Below are 14,721 nucleotides of genomic sequence, written 5' to 3' on the forward strand. Positions count from 1 at the left end.
ACAGATGCATTTTCTATTTAAATACCCTTATATAAATATACATGTGTATCTTCCTTATATATAATTACATGCCTCTGTGGGTACATGTGTGTTAGGTCATATGTTATTAACACCATATTGCAAAACTAAAGCACAGCAAAATAAAATGACTTGCCTAAGATGTCTCATTTTCCATTTTTTTATGTTGTAGGGCCAGGATTCCTACCTTCAAAGCACTTCAATTAGCGCTGCCTCTTGACACTTTAGGTATATTCTTCTGCTGCCAGTTAATTCAAACATTACTAAGCCCTGCACTTTCCTGAGCAGCCAGTAATTAAAAAAATTGAAAACACAAAAATCACTAGGAAATCTGACACCTAAAGTAAAATCTTTAGAAAGCAAAGAACACATTAGTAAAGTTAATAAATAACCCTTTATTATTACATAGCTGAGCTTCATTGACATGGATGGTTACCTAAATAAACATTCCACTCAAACTGGAAAGTAAAATGTGAAGTTTCATACCTTTCAGAATTCAGACTCTGATCAGCATAATCACTTTTCAAAGAATCTAATTCACTCTGAAGAAAGGCTATGTTTGTCTGTGCTTCTAAAAGATCTTTCTTAACTTTCTGATTTTCCTAGAGGAAAGGCACAGTGCAGGTCATTAGACTCAGAGTTTCTACCCGGGAGAAGTGAAGTCAAGTGTAGTGTAACCTTCCCACACATCACTCTCACCCCTCCACAAGTCTTCAAGTCTTGGTGTTCAAAGAACTAATTATCAATTCAAGGTAATCTGATATTTTCATAAAGTATTAAAGTATCAAAAATTAAATCCTCAAAGCTCTTTTTTTTAAAATACTTGACATTTGGTGTGAAACTACAACAGTCAAGAGTTTATCATGATGTACTTTAACATGTTATTGGCAAATTAACGGAGACCAAACATTTAAACATCTGTTTTACTTAATGAGAGCTGTGGAACTACTGATAGATATTCTGTGGAATTAACAATACCTGTTACCAGGTAGACTGGCTACTTTTCACAATAAATCCTATCACCTAACATTTTTAATTTTGCACTTGAAAATAAGCCAGTGTGGTTAGGAGATTTCTATATTTTTCTTAAAAACAAAAAAACAAACACAAAAAAGAGAAAGAAGAAAAAAAATCATTGGAGGCTTCCAGTTCAATATGGTGGACTGGGCACATGAATTTGTCTTCTTTCCCTTTTGAGACCCCATTAACATGAAATACCAAAGGAAATAAACCAGTAAAAATTAAAAGAATGGAAGAGGGGCCCATCAGCAGTCAAGTGATTTAAACATATTGCTGGAAAAAGGAAACCGGATGGCAATGTGCTGACAAGGGGAAGAGAGTAGGGGAAAAGGAGGTCCAGAAGATGTGTGTTGAAGGTTCTGCTGTAGAACAAAGAAGAGACACTGGTCAGGCAGAACCCCAGAGAGTGATAAAGGGGGTCTGGAAATAGAGATTAAAACTGTACATTAAGACATGCTGCCTCTCAAGCCTTTACCTGCTCTTACCCTAGGAAAGAAGAGCAGATAAGCCAGAGTTGATTCCAAAGGCAACAAGACGGGGCTCTTCTTTTTAAAAATAACTGAATGATTCCCAAAAGCAAAGTTAAGGCTTCTCTCTGAACATCCAGGCCCCATGCATCTGGTAATTGGGTTCCTATGTCTGACAGCCAGCTTCACACACACAGCTCTGAGGAAGGCCATCTTTCAGGGGAGAGGCCTTGAGCTAAACAGATGTTTGCCTAGCTGTACAGGAATCCTACCACAGCTACCTAAAATGATCAGAAATTCCAAGATGACATCTGGGTAGCAAGTTTAAAAAGCAGCCAGTCCAATAAGAATTGAAATTTCCTGGACTCCAAAATTAATATTTTCAAGGAGAAAAAAACAAATTCCGTGTACTGGAAAGAATAAATAAGAAGTTGCAAGGTAGAGGTAATATCATGAAGATGGCAGGCTCTTTTTACAAGAAACCAAAAACTCCACCAGAGAATCCAAGAGAAGCAAGCAATTCTACGAGAACATTGTGATCCAAGCACAAAACCAACTAGGAGGCAGCAAAATCTGAAACTGGTAATGCATAAAGGGGATTTATCTGACCACAGAGCTGGGGGACCTTCTCTTTTGAGTGGCACAGGGATAATGACTGGAGAGAAAGAACAATTTTAGCTCACTTCTTGGCTCTGCAGGGAGAATATTTAGAGTCACGATAAAGGAAATGTTCATTATTGGTTTTCAACTTTTAGAGTCAACCTGAAAACAAAATAAAGAAAATGATGATAATATAACGATGTAGATGTTATCATTTATGGCAACAGAAATACTAAAGATATGGTTAGCAGAAGATGGAAAAGGGACAGACAGAAAACTTGGAGGGAGGGCAGGGCAATAATACCTCATCTTACAAAGTCAGGGAAACAGATAAAAGTTGATGTTATAACAATGCAGGGGTTAACTATTTAAAATTTAAAGGCCATGCCATTATTGCTTTGAATAAAAAAAAAAGCATTTACAATAGGTATCACTGAGGGAAAAAGCCTGCATAAATATAATACCTTTAGTCAGAGGTATTTCAAAGACTTTCTCTAACTGTAGTATTAATTTCTCTTTAAGCTTTTATTCCTGGAATATTGAAATCATAGCATGATTTTATTTAGGAAACAGTAGTCTAACAGGAAATATATTACTGTAAGTGAAAAGTTAATTCTTACCATTGATAAGTCATAAATTTGTTTTTTTAATGCAGCTACATCTTCCTTTTGACTTATGTGTTTTGATTGTTCTTCTAGCTGAAAAAGCAAATAAAAGTTGGGCGTTTACAAACTTACTTTGAATTGATTTGGTTAAGTTTAGGAATATATGTGCATGTAGATATGGGAAGTCTAGAAGTCTCCAACTTTCAACATTATACAACCTTATAAATCATTAAACTACATATAATCCAGAAGGATTTGAAAATTTGCTTTAAATAATTTAAACATTTAAAAAAGGGGTTTTCTTATTTCATGAATTTTCTTTTTTTTGCCAAGGTACCTTTTTTTTTTCTTTTTTTTTTAAACTGAAATATAGTTGATTTACAGTGTGTTAGTTTCAGGTGTAAAGTACATATTATACATATGTACTTATGTACAATTACACACATATATATACATTCTTTTTTTACATTCTCTTCCATTATAGGTTATTATAAGATACTGAGTATAGTTTCCTGTGCTATACAGTAGGTCCATGTTGGTTATCTATTTTATATATAGTAGGTTATCTATTTTATATATAGTAGTCTATTTTATATATATAGTAGTGTGTATATTTTTCTTTGAAACAATTGAAAAGCCGTTTTGGGGAAACCATTCAACTATCAAGCAACTCAGTCCTCCCTTTTTCAGTTATGTTGCGTATGAGTCTGGACCTTTATATTCTCTTAAACTTTATCTGCATTTAACACTTGCTATTCTATATCATAATTACTTATGAGTGTTTTAACTCTCTTACTAGAGTCCAAGATTTTTAAGAGCAAAATTGGTGTCAAAAATCAACTGTTTTCTTCATGGTGATGTCAAAAAATGCTTATTTAATGATTTAAGTCAATAAAATTTAAGTATGGTATGAAGTTAGAGACACACACACAAAATTATATAAGTACACAAATGAGCTTTACTTCCTGGTTGATTACTGAGCATTACCAGACTAAATTGGCTCAGAAGCATCCCTAACATGGACAACAAAAATGTCTTTCTTACACATAGCTTACATCCCTTGGGAAATGTGGGGATTTGTGGGTGTCCATTAATAGAATATGCATGCATTGATCAAAATGAATGCGATATTTCATCAAAATCTAAGTACTTTGATGATAGACTTTCTTCATCTTGCCAGGTGGCATCAGTGGAAGGTTTTCAAGTGGCTGAAGCCGAAAGAGCCACTGATTTTAAGATCATGCCAATTTCAGAGAAAAAAAATTGTGGGGAAAAAAATGAGTTTCTCAGAACCACTGGCATAAGGTAATGTCTGGTGATTATATTAAATCTGTAGACTTCTGTATGTTCCTTTACAGCTTTTAACATGTTCTCCCATAAATTATCTCTACTCTCTCGCAGAACAACCCTATCAGGCAGGCAGGAAGTCTGGTGTAAGTGAGAAAGCACCAACTGTGTAAAGACAGAAAGACAACCCATTGCTTATTAGCTGAGTGACTTTGCGCAAGTTATTTAACCTGGAACTCAGCGTTCTCATCTGTAAAAGTGGGAAGTTTGCACTTTCCTCAGAGAAAGTTTAAGAATTTGATTTTTTTTAATTATGAAGAAGAGCTTAATAAGCTACAAAGTCAATAAAATGTCAGTCACTGTGGTTAGGATAGTTTATTATTAATCCCATCTTACAGATGAGAAGCTAACGATCAGAATGATGAAGCCGGACTTCCCTGGTGGTGCAGTGGTTAAGAGTCTGCCTGCCAAGGCAGGGGATACGAGTTCGATCTCTGCTCCAGGAGGATCCCACATGCCGCGGAGCAACCAAACCCATGAGCCACAACTACTGAAGCCTGTGCACCTAGAGCCCATGTTCTGCAACGAGAAGCCACCGCAGTGAGAAGCCTGTGCACCGCAATGAAGAGCCCCCGCTCGCCACAACTAGAGAAAGCCCCCCGCGTGCAGCAACGAAGACCCAACGGAGCCAAAAATAAATAAATGAATAAATAACTAAATAAATTTATTTTTTTTAAAAAAAGAATGATGAAGCCAATTGTCCTGGGTGTTACAGAAGAAATTGGCACAGTCTTTTTTAAATTAAAATTTTTTTTTAAATTTTTGGCTGCGTTGGGTCTTTGTTGCTACGCATGGGCTTTCCCTCTAGTTGCGGCGAGCGGGGGCTACTCTTCGTTGCGGTGCGTGGGCTTCTCATTGCGGTGGCTTCTCTTGTTGTGGAGCACAGGCTCTAGATGCCTGGGCTTCAGTAGTTGCAGCACGTGGGCTCAGTAGTTGCGGCTCGCTGGCTCTAGAGTGCAGGCTCAGTAGTTGTGGCGCATGGGTTTAGTTATTAGCTCTGCGGCATGTGGGATCTTCCCGGACCAGGGCTCAAACCCGTGTCCCCTGCCTTGTCAGGCGGACTCTTAACCACTGCACCACCAGGGGAGTCTGAAATTGGCACAGTCTTGATAAGGACTTGGGTCTCGTCACTCCTGACTCTTACTGTTCAGGGCCTATTTGGTCTTCATCATATACTATACGAAAAAACAACTCTGTGTCTCCTCTTGCAAACACTCTCTTAGTTTAAAGGTTTGGATGACACAGAAATAATTGAGGACAGTGACTAGCAGAATCTGTAACTCTAGCATTAAGCAAAGGATTGGTCCATTCAAATTCTGTAATACAAGAATAATATTATGGTCTAATGACCTTTGGAAATCAGATATAAGGTTGACATTGATAATACTTTTCCAAGAAGGATACTGGGGAGAATTCTTAATAATTCCAGAGGTTTAAATTGCAGTAACCCACAAATGCAGTTAATTATCACTTAATCTCATTCAGTATAAACACTGGAAGGAGCATTAAAGGTTATCTCTGGTTATGAAAAACCAGAGAAGCAAAGTGATGTGCCTAAATTCACAATGCCACTTTTGGGGACGATTATTTTTTAAGGACCCATTTTCATTTTAGCTAAGGTATTTCCATTAGTTATGGAGACCATCCACATGCAGGAAGTGAATCCAGTATTATGCTGGAGCCAATGTGTACCAGCAGGCGAGAGCCTATTTATTTTAAGCATTTCTTCCCAAACTCTGCATTCAGTGATATCAACTTGGTAGCTTGAAATCGGTAATGGTGGGAATATTTATACCATGAAGATCGGCAAATGCTACAAATGCCTCCTCCCTTCCTCCCCTCTCCAGAGCCTGTTGTAAAACATCTACCAGCATACCACTGAGTGAAATGGACCCTAATCATTAGAAACCAAATAGAGCAGAGGCCCAAACCAATCACACCTCTGCTTTCATGTCAACAGGTTCTCTCCCACTTCTTGCTGATCAGTGGTCCTCTAGATCTGGAACTTTCCACAGAGAAGAGAAGTATTCATTTCATTTAATAAATATTCACTGAATACATATACCTTGCAGTAAGCTGAGTGTAGGGCTACATGACCAGGAAAGACAGTGTCCCTGCTGTCGTGAGCAGACAGTCCACTGGACACGTGGGACTTGAGGGCACTTGGTAAAGACCAAGGAAAGAAAACTGAGGTTTGATGGACAACTGTTCAAGGGACCAGAAATATTTATTAGATCTATGCAGAAGATAGGCTGCCCTTAAAAATAGAAATTACAGGCCTTTAAAAAAAATTCTTGCCAAGGAGTCCAATTTGATTCTGAAATCTGATCTATCCACTGCTTCAATATAGTTCTGCATGTTTTTAGTTGCTAAAAATGTAGACACATTGAGATACTGAAAGTATCCCTCAAAGTCCAGCTGCCACAAACCTACCTTTTTGAGTTTCTTTATTGTCACCTGTAGATCTCCCACTTCCGTTTCATACTGACGCCTGAGGTCACTGAGGGCTTCTTCAGCTTTGCGTTTTTCCTGAAAGAAAAAAAAAAAAATGATTTTGTTGATTTAAATAGGTTCTTCAAAATCCTGTAGGTGAGAAACATTTTGTGTCAAACTAAGGCTGACCCCAAGTCTCCTACACAGAGACAGTGAGAAGGTAAAACAGAAGTAACCAAGCTTTAGATGCCCAGCACTTCTGGAATGGAAACGCACAAGACTGGAAGAACTGCAGAATCCCACAACCTACATACACACGGAACCTGGGGTGACACCTCTAAGACCACTACTCAACTGTGATAGAGGGCTGCAGCACATCAATTAACTAGCTAATTAAATACGGCTGTGTTTAATTAAAAGCTATGGCACAATCAAGGGCCCCAGTGCTTGCCTGAATCCTATCATGTCATCAGGACTCAGGAAGGCCTGATGGGTTTACTGTTTTTCCAAGAGTTTACACCTTATCTAAATTCAAACCACATCACCTGCAAATTTCTATGCAAAGTGCTGCCCCATAGGCTGGTACTTCTCATGTGTGTCACCTCTGGTACAGAGAATGGCAAAAGGGCACTCCAGGAGGTCAGGGGCTGCAGCTCACATGAGCCCAAATATCTTTCAGTTTCCTTTTTCTCTTAACACATTATGGAATTTAATATCCTATGTTCTGTATTCAAATAAAGTTTTAATTTTATAGCCAGTGGAGTTGAGTGTAATAAGACCTAAATAAATGGAGAATATATCAGGTTTGTGGATTATTCATTATTAATAAGATGCCAAATCTCCCCCAGTTGATCTACAGATGCAATGAAGTCCAGTCAAACCCCCAACAGGTTTTGGGTTTTTGTTGTTGTTGTTTTTCAAAATTGACAAGCTGACAAGGAAATTGAGGACCTAAAATAGCCAATACAACTTTGAAAAAGAACAAAGCTGAAGAACTAATACTAGACTCATTATGGAACTAATTCAAGACATTATAAAGCAATAATCATCAAGACAATGTAATACCAGCATAAAGATAGACAAATCAATCAATGGAACAGAATGGAGAGCCCAGAAATAAACCCAACACAAATACAGAAAACTGATTTTGGACAAAGTGCAAAGGCAATTCAGCAGAGAACAGATAGTATTTTCAACAAATGGGCTGGAACAATTAGATATGCATATGCAAAAAATATGAACTTTGATCCATACCTTACAAACTAGATCCTAAATGTGAAATCTAAAACAATAAAACTTATAGAAAAAACACAGGAGAAAATCTTTGCAACCTTGGGTTATGCGAAGATTTCTTAAATATCAAAAACACATCCGTCAAAGAAAAAACATATCCATGCTGCCCACGTCCACCACTACTTTAAATCTATGATGCATTGGACTTCATAAAAATAAAAAATTTCTACTCTTCAAAAGACACTGTTAGGAGAATGAAAAGATAAGTCAGGAAATATTTATAGATCAGAATATATAAAGGACTCCCCAAACTCAATAATAAGAAAACAAACAACATAGTTTTAAGAGTGAGCAAAAGATTTTAATAGACGCTTCACCAAAGAAGACGTAAGACGGTTGCCTGACAAGGAGGGGCAAGGAAGGATGGCATGACACAGGGGCGTGGAAACCAACAGTATGTGAACCTACCTTTATCTTGATTGTGGTGACGGTTTCTCGGTATATACACATATCCAATCTTATCATATTCTACACTTTGAGTAGGTACAGTTTATTGCATGCCCATTATACCTCAATAAAGCTGTTACAACATATTTTTAAAACCCTAACTGAAACAATGGGATAAACACTCTATGTGCAAGAGGAGTCAAGGTCAGGAAGAGGTGAACGTGGCTAGAGGACTAGGGGAGGGCACTGGGGAGAAGGGGAGACTTTCTTTGATCTTTGCAAAATTTAGGAAAGTGGAGAGGAGTTATCAAGGCAAAAAAACCCAGCTGGAGTGAAAGCAGAGCAATGAGCCAGGCCCGAGCTGCGGGGTGAAGAACTGTGCGTGGGGAGCCAAGGTAAGCCACGCTTAGTGGAGGTGAGTTAGGGAAAACCTTCAGTCAGCGTGGATGTGTTAGTCCAGAGAGACTAGGAGACTGGGGCAGACTGGCAAATAGGTGTCATCCCAGGGCCAAAGCTGCTCCATTGGCAGCAGTGTGCTGAGGTTTCAGAGACCACATCTGTGCAGTGACTCACCAGCCACTTATGCCATCGCTGTGGAACAGAGAAAGATGCCATGTATTCACCACCCCTGTACCAGAGCCAAGGAAAATGAGGAAGATGGTATAATTAACAAAACATGAAGTGATAAGGGGTAGGGCCATGGTCAGGTATCCATCACCAACAACGAGTTTGGGAAGTGCTTAGCTGGAAGAGGCGGAGATTTGATGACCGAATAACGCATATGCTTGATAAGTGTGTGATGAATGAATGAATGCACAGATTAAATGGATGGAGAGGGAAAAAGGCAGAAAAAAATAGGATGTTACTGTTTCTAGACTAGAAGAAATAAAGCGCTAACAAAAGAATGGGATAATCATTGTAATAAAGCTGGACCATGGACTCTGAGCTATTCACTCTGTGAACATGACTTCCAAACAGTTATTAAATGTGTTATTAAGAGATAAGACAATCAAGAGACCCGAAGGCATACATGTGGTAAAGCAATTTAAGGTGAAGAATCTGAAAGGACACAAGGTACGCAGAGCACCGTAAAAGAGCAGAACTGCAATGGCCACGGTGCCCCTACCATACCTCAGGCACTGCGCTAGGCACGCATACAGATCACCAGGCTCGACCCTCCTTAAAGCAGGTAGGTGGCATTATCCCATCTAAAGTTGGAACAACAAAGGCTCAGAGGTTATGTTATTTTTCCAGTGCCACTTAACTGAGATGGGGCAGAGCCAGGAGGCAAACTAAAGTCTATTGGATGCCAACACCCAGGCCCTTCTCACTCAATTTTCTGCCTCTCAGAGTTAATGGGGAAAATGAATAGAAAAAAAGGGAATGTTCAACCTGAAGTTAGCTACTCAAAGAAATATGTCTATTTTCTGTTTTCAGTAAACATCAATCACCCAAATATATTTCATAAAGGAAAAAGATAATTATTTCTCCTATGGAAATCACTGAAGGTAGCACCCAACTTTCAACTATGAGAGTTCCTATATTGATGAGTAAAAGTATATCCCATTGTAAAACAACACCAAAATTAGCAGGGAGCATTTTAACTTCATTGTAATCTAGATTTAAAGTAGCGGTGGACGTGGGCAGCAAGACAATGGTATTAAGAGTGGAGCCACCATCCTTTACGAAGGCGGGCTCTGCCTTCTCCAGGCCTCAGCTCTCCTGTCCCCTCTTCACAGAGGCCCCTGACCTCCCAACCCGAAGCAGCCTGTCTATCACACATGCCATTTCTTTACTGTGCTTGTTGCCATCTGAAATTAGCCACTTTATTTGATTACTTTCTCTCTCTCCCCCCCGCTCCCTCTCCCTCTCCCACTTCCTCTCCCTCTCTCCTTACTCTACCCCCCACCCCCGCCCCGATAAAACCACCAGCACTAACAATGCCCTTGTTGAGAGCACCTGTGGCAGTCTGGACTTGCTGCACCCAGAGCATGCCCGGTGCCCTGTCCATAAAAGGTGTTCTGAGGATTCGTCGCATGAAGGGGCCATCCCACAAACTCACGTCTTTCCGTGTCTTGTGTTCTGCAGCCTGAATCCTCTGATCCATTTCCTCTTCCAATTCACTCAACTGCATGGCTGCCTTGTCCTGGGCTCTGAAATTTAAGAGGATGCACACCTTTTCATTATACTCTTGGCCTTGTAACATGAAGAGAAAACTCTGACCTCATCTATTTCAAGCTCTCTATTTTACAGATGAGGAGAAACATACCATTTAAAATAATATTCCCTGTTCCTTCCACATAATAAAATGATGTTGGCAATTCGATCAGTTGGGTGTAAAGGGACATTGAAACTAGATATTAACTAAATGGAATAGATTAAATGGTATTAAACTAGATTGTAGCAAAGAACAGATAAAGATACCAAATTGCTGGGAGGCTCTCAATAAATTCTGAAAACCTTTTTTGCTGCGATGACTGAGCTACAATCCCAGACAAGAAAAGAACTCCATGGCAAAGAGATGGTTAGATAAAATTTTGAAATTTTACCATATGAAAAACACAATGCTAAATGCTATAGTTAGAAGGGAAAAAAAGAAGAGATCTCAAAAATTATTTCTGATTGGTTCCCTAAAGTTCTAGAATGTAGATATAGTTGCCCTTTAGAAAATTCCTGTTTTTTTTATTAATACAATCAATAAATCGTATTTCTCTGGAGGCAGAGAATACTGATCTGCCAAAAAGTTAGAAATGAGAAAATTTCGTTGCGAAGATACCCAGATAGCTTTATTTAGCAGTTGTCTAGCATGGAGACACCTGTCACTTTACAATGATTGAAGCTTCAGATTAAGCCCTAAAAAATTTATTTTTTGTTCTCTCTCAGCTCTGTGTCCAATTATCTAAATTTTCACATGTGTATGTCTTGCCTACTCAACTAGATTGGAAGTGACCTGAAAGCAGCCACCATGAGATTTAGAGTCAATGTACTTGGCCCAATGACATGGTGTTAATAAAAGTAGAAACAGGACCTCAGTAGAAGGCCTCTGTCTTCCAGTCTGATAGCTTCTGCTATACCATCCTACCTGCTTTCAACTTATTTACTCCCTCCCAACACAATTTGTTCCTGCATTAATTTAATTTCTACATGAGCTTCCAAACAAGCATTGACGGGTGGAGGGAAGACCCGGAAGTAAAATTCGGAGTGACTTATCACTATTTTCTGCTCCTGTTAACTTCCTCTTCACCTTACGGCCTGCCCGAGGTTATGTTAACCAAGTTTGGACAGTCAGCTAGTTCTGGTTTGTTTACAAACACTTGATGTTTGAAATCTAGGCATTATGTATCTCCACAGCAACTTTCGGGGTTTTTTGGTCAACTCTGGGACTGGGAATAGCTAAGCCACACATCCATTTCTCCCTTTGTTATGACTATTTTTTTCCAGCCATTCCTTCTAGACATCCAGTCCCAAACATCTGGGCATCTGGGACGCCTCCCCAATGTGTTCCTTCTGCCTTTTTCACTTCTGAACAACTCTTTTTTCTTTCTTTCTTATTTTTTGGGGGAGGGGGAGTAAATCAGGGTAGTCTCTAATGACACACTGTTTGCCCCAGCAATTCCCAATTCCCAGTAAAGCATCTACCATGTTGGGAATGTCCACTTTAACCTCAGTCCAGGGCTCCTACCAGGACACTGGGAACCCCTTCTTCAGGTGCAAGTGCTGAGCGAAAAGACTGAGGCCCTCCCCTAACCAAAAACAGAGGTGGGGACGCATGGTCCTTAGTTAAGGATGTAAGGGAATATTTACAGTAGTCACTTAAACACCTCGGCAAGGTCTCTGCCAGCTCAGAGAGCGGCCTTTAGGAGGCCTTGGGCTTAGGACAGAGCCCGACTTCGGATCCCACCCACAGAGCACAGAAGCTGGGAGGAGAGAAGCACCATCAGCTCCACATCACGTGACGCACTCCGTGCACAGCAGAGAGCGGCCCGGCTGGGAATGAGAGCAGAGGGAAGAGAATGCCATTCTTCTTTCCCTTATGGGTTTACACAGGACTATACTTAGAGGTTATGTGTGAATGAATGTGTGTGTGTCCCATGAATCTTTGTGTGGGTCTGTGTATACGCATCTGTGTGTGTACAGGGGAGTTAGTGTGTTTTCACAGATAATTCACTGGACTCTGTAAAAACTCAGTATGTGTGTCTGCTAGTCACCCCTCAAAGGAGGCCAAATCTGGGGCTCTGATCCACACCCCAGAATGCTCTACAGAAATTGATGATCTGAGGACCGCCCTATGATCTCACTGAAAGCCTCTAGCAGACAAACTTGAGGGAAAAGATTGGAGTCAGGAACTGAAAATGTTCACTTAAAAACCCCCTGTGTGGGCTTCCCTGGTGGCGCAGCGGTTGAGTCCACCTGCCGATGCAGGGGACACGGGTTCGTGCCCTGGTCCGGGAAGATCTCACATGCCATGGAGCGGCTGGGCCCATGAGCCATGGCCGCTGAGCCTGCGCGTCCGGAGCCTGTGCTCCACAACGGGAGAGGCCACAACAGTGAGAGGCCCGTGTACCACAAAAGAAACAAACAAACAAAAAAACCCCTGTGGATAGTTCAACTCTTGTATGATTCTAGGACTATAAAAACAGTCCTATTTAGCATCAGTGTTTTAAAACATTTTCTCTTCTATATTTTAATTAGTTCACAGGGTCAGCTAGATAGTTTTATCATCATGTGTAGGGAAAGAATAAAGAGAGAGGAACGGCCTTCACCTGCCCCCATGCAAATGGGGGGCATCCTATGAAAGGGGCCGTTTACGAGTTCTGGGCAGAGACCAGTGCGGTGCGCAGCACACTGGGAGCTGCTGGCGGCAGAGCACATAGGTGAGAAGCATCTGTGGGGCAGAACACCCAGGAATTGTGACAAACAACATGCCCTCTGTCCCAATATATGCCAAAGGAGTGTGGTCTTCCAGGGAACAAAGAGGCTGATGTTTGGATTGCAACACATATAAATTCTTTTTTGGCACTGGGTTGCTGTTAAAACCAGTAAGATACCCTATGTAAGCCAGCTGTGGCTTATATAAACTGTATGAGAGTAAGGGTTCAACAGTTTTTAGGCTTTCAGGTCAAGCTGGTGAGGAGGGTTAGAGAGAGGGAAAGAAACGCTGCTGAGTACCCACCATGTGGTAGACCCAGTGCCAAGTGCTTCACCCAAGCCTCACTATGAGGTCTCCACACCCCGAGGATGTGAATATTTACAGCCTCGTTTTGCAGATGCAGAAGCTGAGACTCAGGGAGATTAAGTAACCTGCCCAAAGTCACTCTTCTGTCAGTGACAAGGCCAGGCTTCAAATGGAGTCTGCCTGCCTCTCTGGATGAAAAGTATCCTGTATGTTTCAAGCGGCTGGATATAAGATAACGAATCTCTTTGAACTGTTCTATATGGCATCACAGGCCTTGAAGGGTTTATATGATAGGATCATGGGGACCTGCTGATGGATTGCTGGCTGACCCTACAAAGTACTGTCTGACTCAGCTTCCCTCATGCTGGCTTAGTTTAGAAAGCTCCAGATTCCTCAGGTTCGGGTCAACCCCCCATACCATATGATAATGCAGTTCCGTCTTTGTGCCACTTGGTCAGAGAGCCAGTTAAAGGACCCCTTCTGCCACTGAGACAGGAAAGACTACAATACCTCTTCACTGCAATGGCCAGGTTTTCCATTTCTGTGCTTTGAAGTTTGATCTCACGGATGAAGTTCTTTATAACATGTTCATATGGCTGAATTAGTCTTGGCTCCACGAGGTTGATGTTTTGATACAAGGTACTAACTTGCTCTTTTCTGCCAAAAGAATTAGATTAAAAATTAAATAAAACCGAGTAAAAAAAGTCAAAATTTCAGAATATTTTTTGGGAAAGAGACACATAAGAACCAAGGAAGAAAAATGTAACAATAGAATGACCAGAATGGAGGGAAGATAGCAGTCAGAGATGCTACTGCACTATTCTTCATATTATTATTATATTTTTAACAGTGGAACAGCAACTTCATTTTTCCCCCCAGCTTTATTGAGATATGACTGACAAATAAAAATTGTACATATTTAGGTTGTACAGCGTGATTTTTTAAGGTGTGCAATGTGATGATTTAATATTAGAAGATGGAGGCCAGTGAGGGCAGTGGACATGCACAGGGAAGGAGTGATAGGGAAGGATTTTTTTGTCACTGCTGGGTTTTTTTCCTTTCATAGGAAGTTAAATAGATTTACAGAAAAAAAGTTAGGTAGCAAACTAATTACTTAATAATATGTTCCACCAATCCCTATAAGACATACTTCAGACTTTATGATCCTAAAAGTACATATACCTATTGTTTTATAGTCAGTTAAAAATTATTTCATATATTTATATGTGAGAATCCTCATACTTGTTATTATTAACATTTGTAAAAGACAAATATTTCAGAGTCATTTCAAAAGAAAACCTGGTAAGACTGGGCAGCTGTTCTGCTAGGGGATAAAGGAGTGAGTCAGTGAGGCTGGTGGTGTCCTTGACTCAAG

The 14,721-nt window shown here is 40.2% G+C and overlaps 1 protein-coding gene across 3 annotated transcripts in view; it reads right to left on the bottom strand.

Moving 5' to 3' along the window:
• Nucleotides 1-14,721, bottom strand: part of RASEF (RAS and EF-hand domain containing) — a 94,108-nt gene that overhangs the window by 30,176 nt on the left and 49,211 nt on the right. For all 3 annotated transcript variants that reach the window (XM_082843147.1, XM_082843146.1, XM_082843145.1), the window contains 5 exons: nucleotides 13,857-14,003; nucleotides 10,233-10,323; nucleotides 6,491-6,586; nucleotides 2,726-2,803; nucleotides 505-620 (listed from right to left, as the gene is read on the bottom strand). In XM_082843147.1, coding sequence (XP_082699273.1) covers nucleotides 505-620; nucleotides 2,726-2,803; nucleotides 6,491-6,586; nucleotides 10,233-10,323; nucleotides 13,857-13,885 — 410 coding nt within the window. In that variant the 5' untranslated portion in view covers nucleotides 13,886-14,003. The remainder of the gene's footprint in view (nucleotides 1-504; nucleotides 621-2,725; nucleotides 2,804-6,490; nucleotides 6,587-10,232; nucleotides 10,324-13,856; nucleotides 14,004-14,721) is intronic.

This window comes from Leucopleurus acutus (assembly GCF_964270905.1).
Source record: "Leucopleurus acutus genome assembly, chromosome: 7".
Lineage (NCBI taxonomy): Eukaryota > Metazoa > Chordata > Mammalia > Artiodactyla > Delphinidae > Leucopleurus > Leucopleurus acutus.